Below are 25,836 nucleotides of genomic sequence, written 5' to 3' on the forward strand. Positions count from 1 at the left end.
GGCACTATTTCTTCTATTAACACCAACTGGCCCTTGTTTGTTTTAGAAAGTTTGGAGACCCCTCCTTTAAATGATTGCTCGATAATTTTTGGTCCATTGTACTTTGTTGGATAAAGGTGATTCCTTTAGTGCCCTATCATTGGATACAAAACAAAGATACGCCGGAGCAACCTAGCAGTTACGCAGCGTATCAATAGATACGCCAGCGTAACTGCTTCGTGGATCTGGCCCTGTGGGAATGATTTACTAAAACTGGAGAGTGCAAAATTGGGTGCAACTGTGCATAGAACTGTGCATAGAAACCAATCAGCTTCCAGCTGAACAAGGTGAAGTTAGAAGCTGATTGGCTACCAGGCACATAGGCACCAGATTTGCACCCGTTTTAGTAAATCATATATGCAGATCCAGAATTATAGAAATATTATCAATCAAAGCATGTGAGCAAAATATAAGGTCCAATCACAGCTGATCACATTTAAACAAGGAAATGCCGGTTATCGGCATTCCTTTTCTCACACTGACCATGTGAGGAGAGCCGATCAGTGGCATTTCCTCACAGGGGGGATCTGCAAATATAACCAGGGCATGGATTATCAGTGCCCCGTTTATCAGTGCAGCCACAGCAGTGCCCATCAGTGATGCCAGTCAGTGCCCATCAGTGATGCCAATCGGTGCCCATCAGTAATGTCAGTTAGTGCTGCCTTTCAGTGCCCGCTCATCAGTACCGCCTATAAGTGCGCATAAGTGCTGCCTATCACTGCCGTCAAACAATGCCCATCAGTGCTGCATATTAATGCCACCTCATCAGTGCCCTTCAGTGTCATCTCATCAGTGCAGCCTCATCAGCACACATTAGTGAAGGAGAAAAATTACTTATTTACAACATTTTATGACAGAAACTAAGAAATTTTTTTTTTTTCAAAATGTGCGTTTAAAAAAAAAAAAAAAAACTGTGATGATAAAACAACCTCCAAAAAAAGCTCTATCTGTCTCAAAAACATTATAAAATTTTTGTTTGGGTACAGTGTTGTATGCCCGCACAATTGTCATTTAAATTGTGATAGCGCTAAAAGCTGAAAATTGGCCTGGACAGGAAGGGGGGTAAAGTGCCCAGTAGGCAAGTAGTTAGAAATCAGTTGATCCGTTTAGCGTAGATGGGGGAATCTCCACTTCCGGCTAATGTATTCAGGCAGCCACAACACCCACGTGTGCCTGAATACCCATTGTATATGCTGCTGCTCCAGGTGGGTCCCCCACACAGTCCCTTTCACCTCCAGTGTATTCAGGTGCACGCACCAGTCATCCAGCCATGTGGACCAAATGCAATAGGATCCAAAGGGCTGCACACTTAAAAACTGCATCTACTTTGTTAATAATCTTTAAAACGCCAAATACAGCAACAGTAGACTCTGTGGAAGAAAGGGAACACAGTCAACGTGTTTTGTGCTGACCTCCTTGCTCCCACAGTGTCTACTGTTGCTGTATTTGGCGTTTTAAACACTATCAATAAAGTGTATGCCGTTTTCAAGTGTGCCGCCCTTTGGATCCTATGCATTTGTTCTGTCTGCCTTAATACCCAATCGGTGATTGCATCTGATAGGATGCAGTCACTGTTCAGCCGATAATTTCGGTGCTGAGAGGGCTGTTCGAATTTCAAACAATTCAGCAGTAATTGTCCTAAGTTTGAGCCATCTAGGGTCTATGGTGGACTTCCCACTCCATATCCAAAGGCCTCGTACACACGACAGAGGAACTCGTCGTAAATTAAATCATTTGTAAATGAATCATTTTCCTTGACGAGTTCCTTGTCAGGCTTGTCGAGAATCTTGACAAGCTTTCTTTGCGTACACACTGTCAAGACAAAATCTCGTCGTTCTCAAACGCGGTGACGTACAACACGTACGACGGCACTACAAAGGGGAAGTTCGATTCCACTGGCGCCACCCTTTGGGCTGCTTTTACTAATCTCATGTTACTGCGTGTTAAGTAAAAGTTTGGTGAGAGACGATTCGCGCTTTTCAGTCTGTTACAGCGTGACGAATGTGCTATCTCCATTACGAACACTACTTTTACAGAAGGTGCGCTCCCGTTTCATACTTTATTCTGAGCATGCGTGGGTTTCTAAGCATACACACGCTCGAGTTTCTCGCCGTAAACCAGCCCGACGAGAAACACAATGAGGAAATTGAGACTCCCGACGAGGAAAAAGAGAACATGTTCTCTTTTTGTCTTGTCGAGATCCACGACAGTTTTCTCGACGAAAAACATACACACGACCGTTTTCCTCTGCAAAAAAAGCTCTGCCACCAAGTTTCTTGATGCATTCTGTCGAGGAAAACGGTTGTGTGTACGAGGCCAAAGCTTTAAAAAATGTGGGGCTGGCGTTGTGCTATAATTTTATTTACAATGAGTTTAAATAGTATTAAATAATGGCTAATAAGCTGTAGTTTAAAGACAAACGGGCTTATTCAGGAAAGCTGCATTCTTCTCAAATTCTTATTCCTAAAGAGACAATGTCACCTTGCCCATGCAGGGCAAAGTGATCGTGTTTCTGCCAACCTCAAAAGGCTGTGTCAGCAGCCCATGGAAGTGGAGTCAATGTCACATGAAAGCAGGTCATGCTCCTCCATACCCAAGTGCTAGGTATTCTTGATGACTGAGGAAGAGTAAGGAAGCACAGGTAAAGTAAGTATAGGGGAGTAGGGGGGTGACCTTTTTAGAGACTTCATCACTTTGCCCTGCATGACCAAGGTGACACTCTGTCAATACATAATCGGCAGAGTTTATATTAAAACAAATCTTCACCATGAGCATGCCTATGACCATCCTAACACCTTTTAGAGGCCATGTCACCACACCATTTCATCATAAATATTTTATTGTATGGCATTATATAATATTTACCTATAAAAGCCTTCTTGTGTAGACCTTCAGAAGTCTTGAGATTGCTGCTGTGCATCACCATCACAGATGTGATATTGATGGCCACAGAAGACTCAGAGCTGTCACTTTATAGTATGCCCCTTTGCTCTTACCCCCGCAGCTACATAAAATTATGTAGAAAATTGAAGGGAAAGAACAAGGTACTATCCAGCACTGACAGCAATTAAACTTAAAAAATCTTGAGAGCTCAATGTTTTAACTGGATACTGAACAGTTTTACCAAGTCAAATTCACTAAACTATGTTGATTTCTCTTTTCAGCTAAAACAGTTTGAACGTCTGCAAGAGGAGGTTGCCCGGCCTATTGAAAATGACCTGTCAAACTGGACACCCCCGCAACACTACAGCCAAGTCCGCGGCTCCCTCTGCAACTCTGACCGGCAGCTTCTTCTCTTTTACCAAGAGCAGTGCGAGGCCAATGTCACCACCCTTACCAACGCCATTGATGCCTTTTACAGCTCCATCAGTACCAACCAGCCTCCCAAGATTTTTGTGGCTCACAGCAAGTTTGTCATCCTCAGTGCCCACAAGTTGGTCTTTATAGGGGACACGTTGTCACGCCAAGCCAAAGCTCAGGACATCCGAAACAAGGTTACCCACTACAGCAACCTCATGTGTGACAAGCTCAAAGAGATAGTTCTCACCACCAAAACAGCAGCACTTCAGTACCCATCCCCATCGGCAGCCAAGGATATGGTGGAGCGAGTCAATGATCTCAGTAATAGCACCCAGCAGTTCAGAATGGTGCTTGGTCAGTTGGTCGCCGTCTGAAAGGCCAGCTGAATTCATTATCGAGAGACAAACATCAGGTTTGACACCAAGAGACGACAAGAGGTCCTAATTGCTCATTGAGCTTTGACTTCTCCTTAGAAACATTATTGAACTATAATTCTACGTCATGAAAAATAAATTTAATGAACAGTGACTCAGTCTTTACCCTCAAACTACAATCTACATTTCACAAAACAGAGGAATGTCAGATAACAATTAGCTCTTAGCTACATTTGTAAATAATTTGGGATTACATGTTCATTCCATGTCCCCAGGTTGTCATGTATGAACATTTTTTGACAATGCATTTTAATAATTATGTTTTAAGCTGCAATACCACAGAGGTTTACCCACTGAAAATCTGTCATTGCTCTGGGTGCCTGTGTAACACAACACTTAGAACACTAAAACAGGATGATGCAATACTGTACCAAGCATAAACCAACATTTTGGCATACCATAAGACAATATGAGTTTAAGATATTTGGAGCTGTGTGTAGTTTTGGTGGCTAGTTGGGCACAAATAAGTGTTCTGTGTAGCTTGTGTGCCCTACTATAGCTTGTTCACCGAGAAATCTAACAAGTCAAGGAAGAGCCTGTTGTCCATGGAAACTTGTGAACAGCTGACATTTTTGTATCACATCTTTGAAAAAAGTAAGCATGCTTCTGATTGGATGTTAAGGGCAGTACATTTGCCAGTTCCACTTTATCTGCCCTTTTATGTTAGCAGACCATAACACAATTGCCACATCTGGTCTGTGCCTGGAGTAATACCCAGTAAGGCTAGCCATACACATTAAGAAATTCATGGATCCCCCATCCACAATAAAAAGTTTGGAAAGGGGAATCTTCCCAGCTGGCTGTTGTATTCTGCCAGACACTGCTCCCAGAGCAGAATACCCGAACGAATACCAGCCTGAAGTTTGCTGAGCCAAGTGCCACTGCTCCCAGGGCAGAATACCCGAACGAATACCAGCCTGAAGTTTGCTGAGCCAAGTGCCACCCATGGCTCGAAGTACAGACAATTCCTGCTGAATCGGACAGAATTCAAGCCATGGGTGGCCCTGTCAGTACCATCTGACCCAACAAACTTTAGAATTTAAGCCAGAATAAGGATAGTGCAATGGTAATTATAGATAATGTTATGGAATGCTTCTAGCCGTACTGCATGCTGGGTCTACACAGACTGCTTTTTATATAGCCTTATACTATGGCCTTTACACAATAGAAAGTCAAATTTGCTTATAAGACCTTGTAACTCCCAACCCAGACTTTCTCAGTCATTGCTATGTATATATTTCTGATTGAGTGTGCCCGGTCTTTTATTCCAGAACAAAACATAATTGAATCTGTATTTTTTTACAGAAGCATGAAGGTGGTGCATGTCCAAGTAAAGCCTGCACAACCTTAATAAAACCTTCATAGCCCAAAATCTACACACACCAAAGTAACCAGAGACAGTGACACTAAGAGACAGAAGTGCCTCCTCAGCTCCCGTTGTCTTCTTATTACCAGCCTGTCTTGCACTGCTGTTCAGTGTGACACTGGGGTTGTACTTGGAGATTACACAGGCGGCCAAATTGCAGATTACCCATACATCCCTGGGCCTGACACTATGCCTTAATCCATTTTTAGGAACCGATTATCATATAGTTTTTCAGTAAAGCCTGAACCATTGGGTCAGCGGTAACATTGAATCTCTTAGGATGTAATTTTTGTGTTCAGATTTGGGAGAATTCAGTGTATTTTGATGAATGACATACATTTTCTATTTGTAGGGCTATGTTTTATGTGAGAAAAATAAGGTAAAGAAAATATTGTCACAATAGAATATACTGTTGTGATGTTAATGAATCTCATTGGAAGTAATGACTGCACATGTTTCGTTCTGTCTTGGAGTTTGGACGTAATCTTCCAACAAATTTGACCTCATCTCTGTTCATGTCATTATTATACTCGAAAATTAATCAGAGTACTAGAGAACAGTTTCGTCTTATGGTTTGAAAGCAGATTATGTTTTCAATGATAACTTGCTCATTAGGGCGCATTAGAAAACCAGAAAGCAAGAGTCTGTGTTGCTTAGAAAGAAATCAGATCAACGTTTCATCCGTTATCTTCACCTGTCTTATTAGCTGTGGTCATAACCGACAGTGACCAAAGTGACGAGCGCACCAAGTGAAAGGAATGGATTGTCATGAATAGGGTGAGACATTCAATGATTCGGGTGTCTCTCATAGTAGAACTGTTGCTCGTTTAGTAAGACCACATCATACTGATGCCCTCTTCATATGGATTGTTTTGGGAACTCCTAATTGGCGCTAAAAGAAAAGACTGTGGACCCACTGGAGGAATTACACCAATACGCTAAAGAAGACCTTGTAAATGTGTCTTGGTGGCAATAATAATGGTTTGTCTGTAATCTTGTAAAGTATTACAATAGCTCTAACCTGCACTATACAACTGATAGGATCCAATAGAGAGGCAACCCTCAGGCCTCGTACACACGACCGAGTTTCTCGGCAAAAACCAGCAAGAAACTTGCTGGGAGATATTTTTTTGCCGAGGAAACAGGTTCTGTGTACATTTTCGTCGAGAAACTCGACGAGCCAAAAAGAGAGCATGTTCTCTATTTCCTTGACGGGAATGGAGAAAATTGGCTTGTCGAGTTCCTCGACAGCCTCCCAAGGAACTCGACGAGGAAAACGATGTGTTTCGCCCGTCGAGTTCCTCGGTCGTGTGTACGAGGCCTCACACTTTCCCTTTCTCCAGTTTTTGAAAATTGGAGTAAGCATGCCATCGTATTTAACCATCAATCTGCCAGAAGGTTTGTGCTGTTTACAAGTGGCTACCAGCAAATGAGTTAAATACAAAGTGGTGTGCTTTGGGCACAACAGGGTTAGTGTACATAGGGATGCATTTCTAGTTACGTTTTCCACAGATATCCTGTTGGTCACCATAGCTATCTTTAAAGTGCACCTCAAGCAAAAAAAATTTTTTTTCACCTTTGGATTTAGTGGGGAAGGGTAAAACTGGGCATACAGCAGTAGAATTTCATTCAAAAAGTTTTGGGGCCAAATCAACATTTTTTTTTTTACTGTAGTGACAAGAAAATTGAAGGAGTAGGATTTAAAAAAATTTAAACAATTTTCGTTGAGAAAAATCATGCATATTGTAATGAAACCTGTTTTGAGCTGGCTATACATGGATCAAAATTCAGAGAGTTCAGCAGGGACTGGCCGAATTTAGATCCATATGGTCAAATAGAATTCAGTTTAGCGATTGACCTCTGTTCAGCTTCCCTGTGAGTTTACTCTCGCTCGATCAGCATTAAGGGCAATAGAGTGCAGCGCTGATCATTGCATTCTGATGGCGGTGACACTATGGGGAGGATTTCCCCATACACCTTGAATGTGTGGATGAGGGAATTGGGTCAGTTTTTTCAGTCAACCCAAGGGTTTAACAACAACAAAAAAAACTCATGTATGGTCTAGAATTGCATTCAAATACCCTTTTGACATTTTAGAGCCTTTCAAATGAAATTAGTTGACTCAATGCCAAGCAAGAATGTTCTGACGAACAATTATTCTATGAACATTTGAGTCAAAATCTAGTCATGTATGGCTAGGTTTAGCATATGTGTTGCTAAGGTATGGCTGGCTTGAGGTCTCATTGGGGAGATCAACCCTACCTTCGTTTAACGTTGCAATGCTATAATCGGACAAGAGGTAAGGGAAAATCAGCACTGAGAACATACTCCCAACTGCATCGGTCCCCCACTGGCTTCACCCAGAGAACTGAACAATCAAACATTGCTGATCGCTCAGTCATCCCCCTCTGAGCAGAGAGCAAAGATTGTCAGTTATTGGCCCCCTGCTCTGCCCCTCTAGCGCTCACTTGAGAGCCAGGCTGCGGAGGGGGCGGGAGGAGCTGTCTCAGGCTCTCAGTGACATGCTGAGAGGCTGAATCGGCGGCCGGTCCATGCATCTGGTTGGATCCTAACTGTAAAATCCGGATCTTTCCTGAGCCTGGACCAGTAACTGCTCACAGGAGTGCAGAACAAACTAGCTTTGGTTATACTTCTCCTTTAAAAGATAATGAGGGCTCATGCCTTTCCCTACATTAGTAAAAGATACGTGTCCCTGTTGGATACTTTCATTACCGGTACTTGTTTTGGTGATGTCTTGTACATCATTAAATGCCCGACAAAGCAAAGGTATTAACTTTTCGACTTTAAAGAACAAAAAAAAGCTTGGCTTGAGATGCATTTTAAACTTATCTGGACGTGCAGTTCACCCCCACATTAGTTTGCAGCTAATGTCCTTGAAATGGTGTAGGTTAATTTAAATTATTAGACATCTAAAACAGACACAGAATGGCACATCAGAAAACACATTTCAGCCTGCAGTGTACCATTAAGTTCACTGAAGCTTTCCCGCTGTTGAACAGCTTCAAGTCCCAGCATGTCCAGCCTGCCACCATTTCCAAGACATTTGCTGGAAGTCATTTAGAACTCATTAAAATGTCATAACAAGGTGATAACTTTACATGTACTCTGTTTCCACACACTTGTCAGGGCAAATCAAAACATCTTCAAATTGGTGCTATTGAACCTTTTTTTTTACATTACGTTGAGCATAAGCAACAGTTGGTTCTCATCGATTCAATAATGACAGTGGAGCCAAACATTTTCTACTGTTGATCTGACAATGGTAAAACCATATCTGATGTCAGGATGAGAGCTAGAATGTGAACTCTACAAGATATGCGATATAAGAGAGACGTTCCTGTTGTTATGGATTGGATTTAGAGAGCACATATAAAATCCAGAAATGCTTTCAGATATTGTATAGAAATGTTGTGTGGTGTTCCAGGTTATTGTCCCATTAACCCATCTGTACTGAGGTACATGCAGCTTTGGCTGTGGAAGGGTTAAGGCCATCAGCAAATTGTGCAGTGATGACTGGTTCTCCAAATTACAAACCTCTGTCTGTATTTATCCAACATCCATTCTTATGTAGAACGATCTAGAGTTTGATATGACCAGATGGTTGAATAAATATTACTGATTCAGATGATGGAGTATTTGTTTACTAGAAGCAAAATGAATGACCACATTTATTTATGACACGGCAAGTCGGAGCTTCCACACCAGAATGAGGCCTCGTACACACGACCGGTTTCCTCGGCAGAATCCATCAAGAAACTTGGTGGGAGATTTTTTTTGCCGAGGAAACCGGTCGTGTGTACATTTTTCAGCGAGGAAACTGTCGAGGAACTCAACGAGCCAAAAAGAGAGCATGTTCTCTTTTTCCTCGAGGGGAATGGAGAAAATTGGCTCTTCGAGTTCCTCGACAAGCCTAACAAGAACTCGACGAGGAAAACAATGTGTTTCGCCCGCCGAGTTCCTCGGTCGTGTGTACGAGGCCTGAGAGTTCATTGCCCAGTAACAATATGTGGCTGTGAGAGATGATACCGCTCTAAAAACTGTTGATCCCTTGGCTTTGCTTCCGTCCCACTAAACCAAAAGGGTGCTGGCTATGCACAGGTACATTGGATAGAAGAAGATCCTGGACTGGCGCACTCCTTAACCTCCCTGGCGGTATTAAAGAAAGGAAACAATATCTAACGAGTGGACATTGATGGTTCAGACTTTAAGGCCAAGGAAGTAAGTTAAAAAAAGTTTAATTTGATAGCATATAAATACAAAAAAAATTACAAAAACAAATACAGAAATAGTACAAAAAAAATATATATATTATTATTATTAGCCACTGTATATTCCTCAGAAGTCGCCAACGCACGTTTCGCCGTGGGGCTTCTTCAGGACGAAGACGAGGAATGCATGTTTAGCAGAAAAACAGATTTGTGTCTGTAATGATACAGTGTAAAAGGTTAACAACATATATATATGTAAAACAGAAAAAAAAAAATTAGCTAAAAGAATGAATATCTAGGTGTATAATTACATGACATATGGTCCTCGGCGGAAGTATCCATAGGGCATATGCGATGCACAATAAACGACAGCATACGTCGGGAGTGCAGTTTTGACAGGAATTTTCACACACAGCACCAGGAATCTAATTTTAGCAAAGATATATATATACATATATATTTTCAGTATAGTCATGGTAGTCATTATCAACAATGCATGCACACTCATAGAAAGGAAAGAAAAACGTATAATAGAAATACAAATATAGCGAGAGTATGATAGACAAGGAAATTAAATATAGAAAAGAATAAAAGTCAGAAAAATAAACGAAAAAAAGGATGAATGAAATTAAATGAGAAAAAACTAGACAAAAACGACAAGTATGCCTATAGTAATAAAATGGCGTTTGTGATATGGTAACACATAAAAAAATCACCTTTGATGAACCAGTAAAGGTCAAGCAAGTGGTCCGTGGATTGCAGGGCTAGAAAATCCCAAGCAGACTGCACAGCTCAAAAAGACTGTGGTTACACAAGGGGAGAAAAGACAATAGTATGGATGAGGATAAATATATATATGGAGCCATATGATTAGCAGCCCAAATTTATTTAGACAGTAACCAAAGTTAAGAATGTGAGCCTTCATTTACCTAATTAAAATGGTCTCAGGCTTACTGGGACAGCAGATAGTAGTCAGCATGTACAACATGTGAATCCAAATGTTCAAACCGGTAGCACCGCTAGTAACCATACATTGCAGTCACAAACAGGGGGCCTATGAATAAAGGGAAGTATAGGTGAGGGTGTAACAGGTAACACTCTCAAAAAGGCACCAGGAATTATCAAAAAGGCGCAGAAGCATAAGTACTTACCATGGAGCAACGTTAGTAACGGATATCTGTGTCCCAGGGTGTACACGAGGCAACACAAAGCAGATGCCTCTGTGTCTCCCTTAAATAGGGCATATCCCTGCGTCAGCGTGCGACGTGTGACGTCATTCGATACGCGCCAACACGTTCCGACGGCACATAAACAAATCGCAACTTTCGATGCGACAGCGGAACGAATGCTATAGGATAGCCGTGACTCACGGCCAAGCACGGACTTGTAGAAAGGCGCATATGTACAGGATTGGGCCACTAAGCAAAATGGATCATAAATAGTAAATAAAAAGTTTTTAGAAAACGGGCTTGAACGCCAGGGCTAGAAAAAAGGGGGGAAACATATATATGTCAAAGATGGTATTTGAGAGGTCTCAAGCTCGCCATCATGTGGACAAATAGGAAAAAGCACATCCTATATTAGTAGGCAAATATTGCCCAATTAAGCTCTAGAAAAAGCAATTAAATAGACACATAGTATAAATCAAGAAGAAAAAGGGAAGAAGAAAAGAAGGACAATTAAAGAAGTGTGTGCATATAGTCGTTGTCCTCTATGCATGCACACACTTCTTTAATTGTCCTTCTTTTCTTCTTCCCTTTTTCTTCTTGATTTATACTATGTGTCTATTTAATTGCTTTTTCTAGAGCTTAATTCGGCAATATTTGCCTACTAATATAGGATGTGCTTTTTCCTATTTGTCCACATGATGGCGAGCTTGAGACCTCTCAAATACCATCTTTGACATATATATGTTTCCCCCCTTTTTTCTAGCCCTGGCGTTCAAGCCCGTTTTCTAAAAACTTTTTATTTACTATTTATGATCCATTTTGCTTAGTGGCCCAATCCTGTACATATGCGCCTTTCTACAAGTCCGTGCTTGGCCGTGAGTCACGGCTATCCTATAGCATTCGTTCCGCTGTCGCATCGAAAGTTGCGATTTGTTTATGCGCCGTCGGAACGTATTGGCGCGTATCGAATGACGTCACACGTCGCACGCTGACGCAGGGATATGCCCTATTTAAGGGAGACACAGAGGCATCTGCTTTGTGTTGCCTCGTGTACACCCTGGGACACAGATATCCGTTACTAATGTTGCTCCATGGTAAGTACTTATGCTTCTGCGCCTTTTTGATAATTCCTGGTGCCTTTTTGAGAGTGTTACCTGTTACACCCTCACCTATACTTCCCTTTATTCATAGGCCCCCTGTTTGTGACTGCAATGTATGGTTACTAGCGGTGCTACCGGTTTGAACATTTGGATTCACATGTTGTACCTGCTGACTACTATCTGCTGTCCCAGTAAGCCTGAGACCATTTTAATTAGGTAAATGAAGGCTCACATTCTTAACTTTGGTTACTGTCTAAATAAATTTGGGCTGCTAATCATATGGCTCCATATATATATTTATCCTCATCCATACTATTGTCTTTTCTCCCCTTGTGTAACCACAGTCTTTTTGAGCTGTGCAGTCTGCTTGGGATTTTCTAGCCCTGCAATCCACGGACCACTTGCTTGACCTTTACTGGTTCATCAAAGGTGATTTTTTTATGTGTTACCATATCACAAACGCCATTTTATTACTATAGGCATACTTGTCGTTTTTGTCTAGTTTTTTCTCATTTAATTTCATTCATCCTTTTTTTCGTTTATTTTTCTGACTTTTATTCTTTTCTATATTTAATTTCCTTGTCTATCATACTCTCGCTATATTTGTATTTCTATTATACGTTTTTCTTTCCTTTCTATGAGTGTGCATGCATTGTTGATAATGACTACCATGACTATACTGAAAATATATATGTATATATATATCTTTGCTAAAATTAGATTCCTGGTGCTGTGTGTGAAAATTCCTGTCAAAACTGCACTCCCGACGTATGCTGTCGTTTATTGTGCATCGCATATGCCCTATGGATACTTCCGCCGAGGACCATATGTCATGTAATTATACACCTAGATATTCATTCTTTTAGCTAATTTTTTTTTTCTGTTTTACATATATATATGTTGTTAACCTTTTACACTGTATCATTACAGACACAAATCTGTTTTTCTGCTAAACATGCATTCCTCGTCTTCGTCCTGAAGAAGCCCCACGGCGAAACGTGCGTTGGCGACTTCTGAGGAATATACAGTGGCTAATAATAATAATATATATATTTTTTTTGTACTATTTCTGTATTTGTTTTTGTAATTTTTTTTGTATTTATATGCTATCAAATTAAACTTTTTTTAACTTACTTCCTTGGCCTTAAAGTCTGAACCATCAATGTCCACTCGTTAGATATTGTTTCCTTTCTTTAATACTTTACAGATGTGGCCCATGTGAGTGCTTCCCTTACGTTTTTTCCTATCCTTTTTATTTTCTCTCTTCCCCCTTTTTTCCCCCCTTCCCTGTTCCTCTCAATATCTATCCAATTCTCCTTTTCTCCCTTATTTCTTGCAACCTTTTCTTCCTTTCTAGTCCCTCCCTCCCCTCCCCTTTTCCTATTTTCCCCTTATCTATTCCCCCTCTTACTTTGTATCTCCCTGGCGGTATGATTATTTCAGAAAAAAGGTGCTGAAAGCTGTACCATTATTTGCAAGGAAATTTGGCGTTTTAAACTGTAGGCCTGTAATTCTTAGGAATAACTCATTTAAATCTGACCAAACAAGAGTCTAGTAGGCATCCCGGGTATGACATTTTTTTAAAAACAAAATTATAATATAATAAATAATTATAATAATATAATTATAATAAAAATTATTCAATAATGTAATCAACTCAAAATCACTGAAATTCGCTCAGTTGCAGAATTGTCGCTGTCATTACTTTTATATTTTTATGACGAATTTCCCCACAAATCGCTATCGCACAATTCTGCAAGTGATTATAATTTATTATCGCTGTTTTCTAGCTGCTCTAAAACCATTTTTGACATAAAGGGACACTTTTGGTTGCTATGGACAATCTACAGTTTGCAGGGAGAAAGAACAGTTTTTATTATATAAAATAACATGTAGGGCACTGGGGAGACCACTAGGGACAAGGGGGTGTGTATTTTTTACAAACAGTACTGTAATCTATAAGTTTACAGTATACTGTATGTATTGTGTTTGTTTACCTTTTTGAATTTCGCGCCGTTCTCCGCTCGCAACGTTGCAGGGAGCGGAGATCGGCGGCACACAGAGGCACTGTGTGAATCGAGCGAGCACCCGCTCGCTCACACAGCACGGTGGCATCGCTGGATCCAGGGACAAGGTAAGTAAACCAAGCCTGTGGATTCAGCGAGGCGAGCCCGAGTCTGACTCGGGGTTACCGATCGTAGCCAAAAAATCTCACCCCGAGTCAGACTCGGGAATACCGCCAGGGGGTTAAAACAATGTCTTTATTGTACAAGTAAAATCCAAAAAACAACCAAAGCAATGCAGTCAAAACGTAGTGGAAAACAGGAAAAAGGTGGCTGACATGTTTCACATCATGTGATGCTTACTCGTAGCTATGTGACAATGGGGACTGCTGCCAGAATGCGGTGCACTAGCAGGACGGTTAAAAAAAGTCCTGCTAGCAGCATCTATGGAGCGGTGTGTATACCGTTCCTCCACCGCTCCTGCCTATTGAAATCAATGGGGCACCGCGGCTATACCGCCGGCAAAGCACCTCTTTGTGGTGGTTTTAACCCTTTCTCGGCCACTAGCAGGGGTAAAAGTGCCCCGCTAGCGGCCGAACAGAGCCGCGAAATTGATGGTAAAGCGCCCGCTAAAAATAGCAGTGCTTTACCGCCGACGCCGCCCCAGTGCGAAAGGGGCCTTAAGGTGCTAATATACACTGTGACCTGGGGTCACATCTCCGCAGTATTTAAAAAATAAATAAAAATACAGGGCATATGTATCCCAATTTGTAATTATTTATTCGATAAGTTGTTCCATATGTATGTTCCATGCTTTTAGAGGATGAGAAATAATGGGCTTATAGTGAAATATTCCATTTTGCAAAGCCTGGAATAGGGCTGCAACTAACGATTATTTTCATAATCGATTAGTTGGCCGATTATTGTTTCGATTAATCGGATAATAGCCTAAAAAAAAGAAAAAGGAATTTTTTCATTTTTTTTGGGCCAACTTGTTGTTAGGCAGATTACAAAACACAAATTGCCACAAAAAACACATTACATGCTTTTCTGCAGCTTCTCCATTGAAGTATATTGAACCAAAAAAAAACAAAATAGCTCAGTTTTGCGTTAAAAAGTCCTTGCCCTTTACAAATACGCAGCAGCGGGAAAAAAATCATGGATGTGAATGTGTCCCATAGGAAAACATGTAACTGAACTGTAGTGTGTTTCTGCAAAAATCACCAAAAAACAGAGGTGTGACCCGGCCTGAGATGTTTAGTAACATAATGGGGTTAAAAAAACATAAATAAGTACAAAAAGAGCAAATAATCGCTACTGTAAGGGGTTCATTTTTTTTTACTGTGGGACAGTAAAGTGATATTTACAGTAGCGATTTGCTTTTTTGTACTATAAAGGGATAATTTTAGTTTTTTTAACCCCATTATGTTACTGGCCGATTAATCGATTATAAAAATTGTAATCGATTAATTTCATAATCGATTAGTTGTTGATTAATCGATTAGTTGTTTTGGCCCTAGCCTGGAATACAGAGTTCATTGGATAACAGGTATAAGCCTTTCATTTATAAAACATTACCTTACTTGGCAATTTTCCTGTGTTTACCTGGCCCACATTCATCATATTTATTAGTGTAAATGTGAACCAGAGGAGTGTGACAGCCGGTGAAATGTCACTTTTACAACAAGCTGTAAAAACAGCTTTTAACCCAGCAGATGGATTTGCCTGCATGAAATCACCATTGTGCTGAAATTATAGAAAAAAACTCATCCACCTCTTTTCAGAAATAACCAGTCTGGCACATCAGGCATGCCCCCTAGCAATGTTGATACCAGCCTGCCTGCTGCTCAGCACTGGGTGAATACTGTTGAAGGGTTTCCTTATTAACCACTTCCTTACTGGGCACTTAAACCCCTTCCTGACCAGAGGACTTTTTTGCGATTCGGCACTGCGTCGCTTTAACTGACAATTGCGCGGTCGTGCGACGTGGCTCGAAAACAAAATTAACGTCCTTTTTTCCCCACAAATAGAGCTTTCTTTTGGTGGTATTTGATCACCTCTGCGGTTTTTATTTTTTGCGCTATAAACAAAAATAGAGCGACAATTTTGAAAAAAAAAAAAATATTTTTACTTGTTGCTATAATAAATAGCTCAATTTTTTTTTTTTACGTTTTTTTTTTATCCTCAGTCTAGGCCGATACGTATTCTACATATTTTTAGTAAAAAAAAAAAAAAAATCGCAATAAGCGACTGGTTTGCGCAAAAGTTATAGCGCCTACAAAATAAGGGACAGAATTATTATTATTATTTTTTTTTTTTTACTAGAAATGGCGGCGATCTGCGATTTTTATTGGGACTGCGACGTTATGGCGGACACATCGGACACTTTTGACACGTTTTTGGCGCCATTCACATTTATACTGCAATCAGTGCTATAAATATGCACTAATTACTGTATAAATTTTTTTTTTACTAGAAATGGCGGCGATCTGCGATTTTTATTGGGACTGCAACGTTATGGCGGACACATCGGACACTTTTGACACATTTTTGGCGCCATTCACATTTATACTGCAATCAGTGCTATAAATATGCACTAATTACTGTATACAATTTTTTTTTTACTAGAAATGGCGGCGATCTGCGATTTTTTATTGGGACTGCGACGTTATGGCGGACACATCGGACACTTTTGACACATTTTTGGCGCCATTCACATTTATACTGCAATCAGTGCTATAAATATGCACTAATTACTGTATAAATGTGACTGGCAGGGAAGGGGTTAACACTAGGGGGTGAGGAAGGGGTTAAATGTGTATCCTAATTAGTGTTTCTAACTGTGGGGGAAGGGGGGTGACTGGGGGGGGTGACCGATCTGTGTCTCTATGTACAAGAGACACAGATCCGTCTCCTCTCTCCCCTGACAGCACCGCTGTCTGCGAGAGCCGGGAATGAGAGATGATCTCATATGTAAACATATGAGATCATCTCTCATTGGCCGCACAGATCGCCTAGGAAACGGCCGCTCCGATTGGCCGTTCACGGCGATCTGTGACTGGCTGTGTCCAAGGGACACGGCCAGCACAGCAGTTCCCCGCTGCGCGCTCGGGAGCGCGCGCGGGGAACGCGAAAAGGGGCGGCCGTAAAAACACGGCCTCCCAGAGAAGTAGAGCCACCCGGCGGCCGTATATAGTCGTACGGCCGTCGGGAAGTGGTTAAAGGGTAACTCCACTGTCGTGGGCAAAAAAAATAGCAAATAAAGGAAAAATAATATAGCGCATATAATCAACACTAATCATATTGTAATTGAATGTTATTAAAAATTATCTTTCCTTTTCAATATGCAGCCAATGTAATTTTCTTAAAATACATTGCAATATGGCTACCTAGAATTTTCTGTACACAGATTGTGTACTGACCACTCCCCAGAAACATCATCTCCGGCTTGTGCGATTAGCTCACTGATTATCCCAGAAGTCTGCCTTAAGCCTCGTACACACGGTCGGACATCAAACAAACTTTCCCTTGGATTTTTGTCCGAAGGGAGTTGTCCGGTCACACCCATAGCATACACACGCTCGGACTTTTCTACAAATTTTTCTAAAACTTTCCCAACATCACGTGGTTTTTCTGCTCTTTGCCGCCACCCTTTGGTTAACTTCTGCTATTGTTGGTTGATTTTAACATTGGTTCTGGGCATGCGTATTTGCACTTTGTACAAAAGTCCGATGGCTTGCTGTACACACGGTCGGACTAGGCACCATTGGACTTTTGTTGACGTAAAGTTTGTCCGTTTGCAGACCAAACTTTTTGTCCGATGAAACCCGAAAAAGTTGAAAACTTGCAGATTTTGAAGTTTGTTGGCAAAAAGTTTGACCGTGTGTACGGACCTTAACCACTTGCCGACCTCCTCATGTACATATACGTCAGCAGAATGGCACGGACAGGCACATGTACGTACCGGTACGTCCTCTGCTTGACGTGGGTCGGGGGTCCGATCGGGACCCCCCCCGGTACATGCGGCGGTTGGTAAGCCTCCGGGAGCGATCCAGGACGACGGCGCGGCTATTCGTTTATAGCCGCCCCGGAGCTGAAGAACGGGGAGAGCCGTATGTAAACACGGCTTCCCCGTGCTTCACTATGGCGGCGCATCGATCGATTGATCCCTTTTATTAGGGCGACTCGATCGATGATGTCAGTCCTACAGCCACACCCCCCTACAGTTGTAAACACACACAAAGTGAACCCTAAATGTTACAGCGCCCCCTGTGTTTAACTCCCAAACTGCAACTGTCATTTTCACAATAAAGAATGCAATTTAAATGCATTTTTTGCTGTAAAAATGACAATGGTCCCAAAAATGTGTCAAAATTGTCCGAAGTGTCCGCCATAATGTCGCAGTCACGAAAAAAATCGCTGATCGCCGCCATTAGTAGTAAAAAAAATAAAAAAAATAAAAATGCATTAAAACTATCCCCTATTTTGTAAACGCTATAAATTTTGCGCAAACCAACCGATAAACGATTATTGCTATTTTTTTTACCAAAAATAGGTAGAAGAATACGTATCGGCCTAAACTGAGGAAAAAAAAATTTTATATATGTTTTTGGGGGATATTTATTATAGCAAAAAGTAAAAAATATTGCATTTTTTTCAAAATTGTCGCTCTATTTTTGTTTATAGCGCAAAAAATAAAAACCGCAGAGGTGATCAAATACCACCAAAAGAAAGCTCTATTTGTGGGGAAAAAAGGACGCCAATTTTGTTTGGGAGCCACGTCGCACGACCGCGCAATTGTCTGTTAAAGCGACGCAGTCCCGAACTGTAAAAACCCCTTGGGTCTTTAGGCAGCATATTGGTCCGGTCCTTAAGTGGTTAAGATACAAATCAGATTTCAGGCATCACTTGCAAAAAAAAATTCATTTTTTGAGAGATACTTTTAATAGGAACAAGTGTAAAGGGATGCAGGCCCAGCAGGTTTCCTCATTAGTGACCTGCAGCTCCACACCTGACAGATAATTATGAAACCACTCCCATGAGTCCGACTCAGAACAGAGGCACAGAAAAACACACAAGGATTTCTTCAGAATAGAAAAAGGTAGGAATATGCAACAAAGTTTGTTATAATCCTTGCAATGTATATAGATCACAGAGAGGGGAATGTTTTTTTTCTTAATAAAAGTGGAGTTACACGTTTTATATTGTGGTCACAAGTCCACAATATAAAACTCATGTATGGGCTGCCTTACATTTATAGACATTCCCTATTAGATAGCAAAAATCTTCACTGTTTAAGTTTTACTTTGCTTTAAAGCATGAATTGCTACACTAGAGTATAAGGTCAGGTGACAGGTTCTCTTTAAGTGATGGGTTAATTTAGTCAAAGTTTTATTATATCAAGGCCAGTACAAATGTAACTGCATTAAACATGGTAATCAGTGTGATTATTATTCCAGTACAACTTTCTTCTTTATTTTTAAATAAACAAAAACGCTAATTAAAAAGTGAATTAATACAAGAAAAAGATATTTCCCAAAGGAAATAACATAATGGTGCAACAGCAGGGGAAATGCAGATGAGAGAATGTAGCATAACTCCTTAGGTGCTAAAGGAAGAGAAGTCGTTTTCAAATGCATTGTCTGGTGTTTTGCATGTAAACTGGGCTGTATGAATTACTTCTGACTATGGGAGACAGTCCTTTCAATCTAACAACACATACAATCATACCAAACACAGACATGTTGCATTTAAAATGCCTTGGGTACTCATCTAAAGGCATAAAACAATATATTATGTTTTCCATCCTTTTACCTTCCCAGTGGCTCCTAAAGTTTAACTACGTTTATTACAGATTACCCTTTCACTGCCAGGTCCTGCTCTCCACTTTTGATCTCAGGTGGACCAACCATTTTTACATTTTTGTTATTTTTCACTTTCAGGGGTTGTAAAAGATTCCCGAAATCATACACTTCTGAAAGCACTAAATGTAGTATAAGAAAAAGTAAATAAAATTAAAGATCACAAATGAATGCCTGCAATCAGCAGCGTTTCAGCCGTTAACTAGAAATAAGATTATAAATACTTACCTCTCCCTTTAGGGGTTCCCCTTCAACCTCCATGTGACAACGCTCTCTTGTAGTGATGTGGAGGTCAGCTGGAGGAACCTTGGGGCATAGCACAGGATACAGAAGATTGGCATTCCTGCAGACGTACAGTTAAGAAGTGCGGCAATGGAAGGTTTCTCTGGAACGGAAAGCAGTTCCGTTCCAGAGAAACATTCTCTTGGACTTAAAAGATCCTCCTCCCTCCCTGACCAAGTGCAGAAGGCACATTTTCCACAGATATACTATCATTTCCTGATCAATCATCCACCAGATCAGGCCGTGATTATCTCATCTAGAGGTCGACCGATATGTGTTTTTCTCTGGCCGATGCAGATATTTAGAAATCTGGGCTGCCGATGGCCGATATATGATGCCGATTTTTGCGGCCGATATTTTTGGCCGATTTTTTTTTTTGTGGCACTGGCTCGTGGCACTGGATGGCACTGGAAGATGGCACTAGCAGAAGGCACTTATTGGCACTGGCAGGTTGCACTGGATGGCACTGAAAGATGGTACTAGCAGATGGCACTGATTGGCAGGTGGCACTTATTGGCACTGGCAGGTGGCACTAATTGACACTGGCAGGTGGCACTGATTGGCAGATGGCACTGGTTGGCAGGTGGCACTAACAGGTGACACTGGCAAGTGGGCACTGGTTGGCACTGCCTGGCAGGTGGCACTAATTGGCACTGGCAGGTGGCACTGGGTGGCAATAGTTAGCACTGGTTGGCATTGGCAGGTGGCACTGATGGCTTTAGTTGGCACTGGATCGCACTGGCAGGTGGCACTGGATGGAAGGTGGCACTAATTGGCACTGGATGGTGGCACTGGCAGGTGGCATTGGCAGATGGCACTGGATGGAAGGTGGAACTAATTGGCACTGGATGGTGGCACTGGTATTGCCACTGGCAGATGGCACTGGATGGCAAGTGGCACTAATTGGCACTGGCAGGTGGCACTGGTGCAAAAAAAAATTGTGTCACCCCCCTCAGTACAGACCCCCTCTCCCTCCAGTATAGACACCCCCCCTGCTACAGACACCAGAGAGCGGTGAGTGCCCCACGAGCGTGGCCCCCTCCTCCTCTGTGGGCGTAAGCAGAGAGGAGGGCCGCCGCGCTGGGTGTACCAAGATGGCCCCGGCTCCGGAGCTAGGCCGAAGCCGCGGTCTTTCCTGATGCTATGACCGCGGCGGCAATCCGCGGATTGCCGCTGCGGTCACAGCAACAGGAAAGGCCGCGGCTTCGGCCTAGCTCCGGATCCGTGGCACCGCTAGCAGCCATGTAAAATATCGGCCTAATTTGTATAAAAATCGGTCGATGCCGATTTCTCCAAAACGGCCAAATATCGGCCGATATATCGGCCTGCCGATATATCGGTCAACCTCTAATCTCATCTCTATGTGTAGTCATACCTGCCCTGGTCTCAGTAGAGCCAAACATAACAGTTACTGGCTGGTTATCATTCTTGTTATCTGTGACAGACCCCGGTACTCAAGAAGAGTATTTCCACCATATACGCTTCCCTTGCCCGGTACGAGCGCGATCCAAAATCTCTTAGCCCACCCAGTCACTTGTCAAGGCATCAGTGTAGGGTGGTAAGAAACATAAGACTGTTTAGTCATACACAGATACAAATAGATATACACTCAGGACAATCCCCCCTTCTTTGCATAATGACACAGGGTGAGGTAAACTTTACCTCCATAACATGACACAGGTGTATTCAACTTTCCAATAGTAGACCTCCTTTAGGAGGGGCTGCTGGAGAACCCCTCCCCTGAGTCCCCTCTAGCATCTAATCCACGTACACATCCCATAATACTTTGCTCCCAAGACAAACAGAAACAATAGAACAATGGGATACAGGCACTTAACAAACACATAACAACCCCCACCCCACCTCAAACTCTCAAACTATCTAGCAATGGTCTGAGACGAAAAGTGCAATTTATCTTCATATTTCTTGAGGGAGATTGTTCAGAAATATTACTGTCCCTAATGAAAGAGCTCCTTCATTCTTTCAGCACAAACCACACATTTAGAACCCTGGAAAACAGGGGTAACATGAAATGCTGAGTCCAGTCTGGTTGTACGGTGAGTCTGGTTAGGACAGACCCGACTGGGGTTATCAGTCACCCAAAGAGATACAGGGTGACGTACACATAAGAGGGCTCGTGAGAGCTGGACAAGGAGTTTCCCAACCTCTCTAAGGTAAACTGGGTTCCACAAGCCGCCTGCCCAAAGTGACTTCAGTTACATTATCACTAAAGAGTTTAATGTCTAGTTTAATTGTGAAAATTTACTAAATATATCCACGGTGCACTATACATACTTTGGCTAACCAAAGGATGGATTTTTAGATATATTCCTTCCTGATCCTCCGGGAGGGAATCAGTTTTTCCGAGCACTGGGCTATGGGAATCTAGAGCTGTCTGCCTCACAATTCATTCTCCTCCTCCCTCCCCGAACATCACGGGCAACTAAGGAGACACAGTAACAAAAGCAGAGATACCAGGGGAAGGAGGAAGAGGAGAGAGCCTCGGCGTCTCAATCAAATCCAGTGCCATGCTGGGTGTCACCCTTTGGGTTCCCCCCTAGCAACGCCACTCCCCGCACAGCCTAGAAACCCTTCAGTGGCTCAGTTCTGGTTCTGGTACACCGGTCTCTACACAGGCTCAGTCTCCCTGGTGCTAGGCACAGACTTCATGAACCACAAAGCTGCACGCTCTTTGCATGAATGCTCTCCTCCAGCTCAAAACCCGGGAAAACTCTGCTGCTCTTCTCCCTTTTTAAGGTTTCTTTGTGGCTACTGTAATTTGAAGCCCCATTAGACTACAGTTCCCAGTGTTCCCTGCAGCAGTTGTGCCCTCCCCAGTGTATTGCTGCTTGTGCTGCTAGGAGCGAGAGAGGGTGAAGGGGCAGACGCACAGAGCCCACTCTGTCCTCTGGAGCACAGGCCGCTCTTCAACAGCACAGCAGCGGGAGGGTATCTGATTTTTGCTGTGATTATGTAGTGAGACTTGGATGTGGTTTGCATATTCTATGGGGCCAAAATCACACTGGAATCGCACCAAAGTAGAACAGCAACCTTTTCTAAAATTGCACCTTTGAAAAGAATGTGATTTCCCTTGTCAGGCAATTCTGTGCGACTCAAGTTGCATCTGAAATCTCACTAGTGTGATGTGCAAATTGTTTTGTTACAAATCTAAATTTTCGTTTTTTTGTAGATTCCGATCTGAATCTCCAATTAACAACACCAACGAATTTCAGTGATTCTGAATAAATTAAAACGAAAACAACAAATTCATCTGTATTCCTTTTGTTTTATTCAGATACTATTACGCGATTGTTTGGACCTTTTTGTTAATGTTTGAAGCTTTCAAAATAACATAACGACATTACAAATGATCCAAATTGGATTGGATCCTTTTGTTTTATTCAAATGAAAGCAGCGTGGTAGTCTGACTCTTGGATATTCAGCCCATTCTTTTTGCATTAACATTTATTATTATAAAAAAATACACTACATAGGAAATGGAAACATATTGCAATAAATACAGTAAGGTATAAAAGTGAAATATGATGATAATTCCAACTTATTGTGTTTGGGTTGGATGGAGTTGGATCCATCAGAATCTCCAAATCATAACATAATAAATGACTTGTTTCGTTCATTACTTTCAGGTGCATGCAATTACAGTCAATATTGTCCGATCAACTCATTCCATTTATCTTTGTGGGTTGGAATAGCAGGGATGACTTAAAGTGCATAAGTGATCTCCCGAAACAACGAATTAGCACGTTAAAACTAATATAGCCAAACTTCCGAAATAACCTTTCAAAAATTCAAATCAATTCGAAAAAAACGAATATACAAAATAAATCCGAATATACAAAACAAATTTTGAAAATTAATCATTCTAACATGACGAATATGGAAAAATTAAATAATTTACTTGACAAATGGATCTGAAACAAAACACATTTTTACTGTGCACGCCTTATAAGTGCTCTTGTTTAGAAGTTTTTTTTTAATGTTTTCAGTTAGTGACAAGTCTCTTTGAAGAGACTAAGGCCTCGTACACACGATAGGTTAACCAGAGGACAACGGTCTGAAGGACCGTTGTCCTAGGTTAACCTATGAAGCTGACTGATGGCCTACACACCATCAGTTAAAAAAACGATCGTGTCAGAACGCGGTGATGTAAAACACAACGACGTGCTGAAAAAAACAAAAAAAACAAGCATGCATCGACTTGATTCTGAGCATGCGTGGATTTTTAACCGATGGACGTGCCTACTAACGATCGTTTTTTTCCCATCGGTTAGGAATCCATAGGTTAATTTTAAAGCAAGTTGGCTTTTTTTTAACCTAAGGTTAAATAACCTATGAGGCCTACACACGATCGGTTTGGACCAATGAAAACGGTCCATCAGACCGTTGTCCTCTGGTTAACCTATCGTGTATACGAGGCCTAATACTATGCTACTATTCTGCTACTACTATTATGCTAATATACTGCTACTATGAATCAATTTCTTTTAGCATATCCAAATAGGAAGGTAGAGCAGAAACATCATAGTTTGTTTCCGGACCTTTTATTGCAAGGAAAGTACATAGAAGCATTCAGCCCATGACCATTTTGTATGGCCAACTATGCATTCCAATATGAACCAATTTAGCATAAAGCCCACCCTTGGTTGACTCCACACATCAGAATTTACAATTCATAAACATCTGAAGGTTCTTATTCTGCTGTTTAAAGCATCCTCTAGATGACTCTTAGAACATAGTTATGTCAAATCGAACCCTAAATGGTCCAAACACAAATCATAATGATAAACACCAAAGTTACAATGCTAAGATACAGAATAAGGACTAGTCGGTCTACAATCTGGGCTACTAGTGACCATTCTGTCTGTTCATCCTTCTGCTGCATATCAAGTATCAGTTTACGATGGATCCTTAAAATTTCTGACAAGATTCTTTTTAACAGCTTAACCTCTTTCTTAACATTTGAATCATTCTCTAGTGCTCTCCTCTGGTCTGAAACATCTTCGTTTGTTTCAGATTTTTTTGCATTTTCAGGATCTGTAAAAGAAAATTAGGCCTTGTAAAGAGGATAGGCAAAGGGAAGTCAAAAAAATCTTGTAGTGGACACTTACCATTATTGTCTGCCGTGACTGGTGTGACCAGTTCTTCTTTGGCAAAATCTTTTTTAAATAATATAATACGTGCCAGATGCTTCAAGACCAGGACCTTGACCCATACAGGGACCTGTGAGTTGGTTGTAGATTTTTCTGTCATGTAGGAAGTAGCTATTGTTCCAATGACACTGAGAATCATCATGGCCATACAAATACAACAGAAAGTACCTAAAAAAAGATTAGTGTTACCCCATAAAAATTATTATTAATAAATACATTTGGCTGCATACAAAGGTTATAATAAATTTTTGGATAAGCACTGGATAACTGAATCACCCATAGTATCTTTTATAACCATTAGTTGCAATTTTTTTTTCAAAGCAGTACACTGTTCATTATGGATAATCCATCGGGACAGCACAACATCATACTTTGGCTTGGTAATGGTCACAACAATTGTTACTTGAAGTGAGGACATCTTATCTCTAAGGCAGGCCATAGATGTCGTGAATTGCTTTCCTGCAGCAACGGATCAGTTCTGACAAGAATCCCACTTGCTGAGACATTGTATTCTCCTGGTGGGGAAGGGGGGGCCAAGAGGGTTTAGGGAAGCCGCCGACCCCCCTCCCCCCTCGAGAAGACAGTGATTATTGCTAGTGGCCATAGTAGGTTAAATCCGGTAGGCCAATGGTACCCAAGTTGATTGATTGATCAACTTGGTACATTCAGCCTGTCCATACATGATTCAAACCGTCTATGACTGGCCTAAGAGTTATGGGAAGCCAGAATGGTGTTGAACTTGCACAGCCATATGGATTTATTTTTGGGTGAGTTTGGTCTTTAAAAGGTTAAATTACCTTGATTTTATTATTATTATTATTTTTGTATTTTACAGCATTATATTTTAGACACACCATTAAAAGTTCTTTTAGCACGTTCTTA

At 41.4% G+C, this 25,836-nt stretch overlaps 2 protein-coding genes and 1 long non-coding RNA gene across 5 annotated transcripts in view; 2 read left to right on the plus strand and 1 right to left on the minus strand.

Moving 5' to 3' along the window:
* BCAR1 (BCAR1 scaffold protein, Cas family member) overlaps positions 1-6,132 on the plus strand; it is a 207,461-nt gene extending 201,329 nt beyond the window's left edge. For both annotated transcript variants that reach the window (XM_040329086.1, XM_040329087.1), the window contains one exon: positions 3,204-6,132. In XM_040329086.1, the coding sequence (XP_040185020.1) occupies positions 3,204-3,713 (510 nt within the window). In that variant the 3' untranslated portion in view covers positions 3,714-6,132. The remainder of the gene's footprint in view (positions 1-3,203) is intronic.
* A 261-nt stretch (positions 6,133-6,393) lies between these two features.
* Positions 6,394-23,835, plus strand: LOC120917641. The gene is made up of 3 exons (XR_005744225.1): positions 6,394-7,014; positions 18,984-18,988; positions 23,821-23,835. It is a non-coding gene; the product is annotated as an uncharacterized LOC120917641 (long non-coding RNA).
* Positions 23,836-24,167: 332 nt separating this feature from the next.
* Positions 24,168-25,836, minus strand: part of LOC120917642 (5-hydroxytryptamine receptor 3A-like) — a 58,042-nt gene continuing 56,373 nt past the window's right edge. Inside the window, exons 8-9 of one of the 2 annotated variants that reach the window (XM_040329088.1) lie at positions 24,913-25,122; positions 24,168-24,838 (exon numbers count right to left, since the gene is read on the minus strand). In XM_040329088.1, coding sequence (XP_040185022.1) covers positions 24,558-24,838; positions 24,913-25,122 — 491 coding nt within the window. In that variant the 3' untranslated portion in view covers positions 24,168-24,557. Of the gene's footprint in view, positions 24,840-24,912; positions 25,123-25,836 lie in introns of both variants that reach the window. The other variant, XM_040329090.1, reaches the window with a different exon arrangement.

Source organism: Rana temporaria, chromosome 11 (genome assembly GCF_905171775.1).
Source record: "Rana temporaria chromosome 11, aRanTem1.1, whole genome shotgun sequence".
In the NCBI taxonomy this organism is placed as follows: domain Eukaryota; kingdom Metazoa; phylum Chordata; class Amphibia; order Anura; family Ranidae; genus Rana; species Rana temporaria.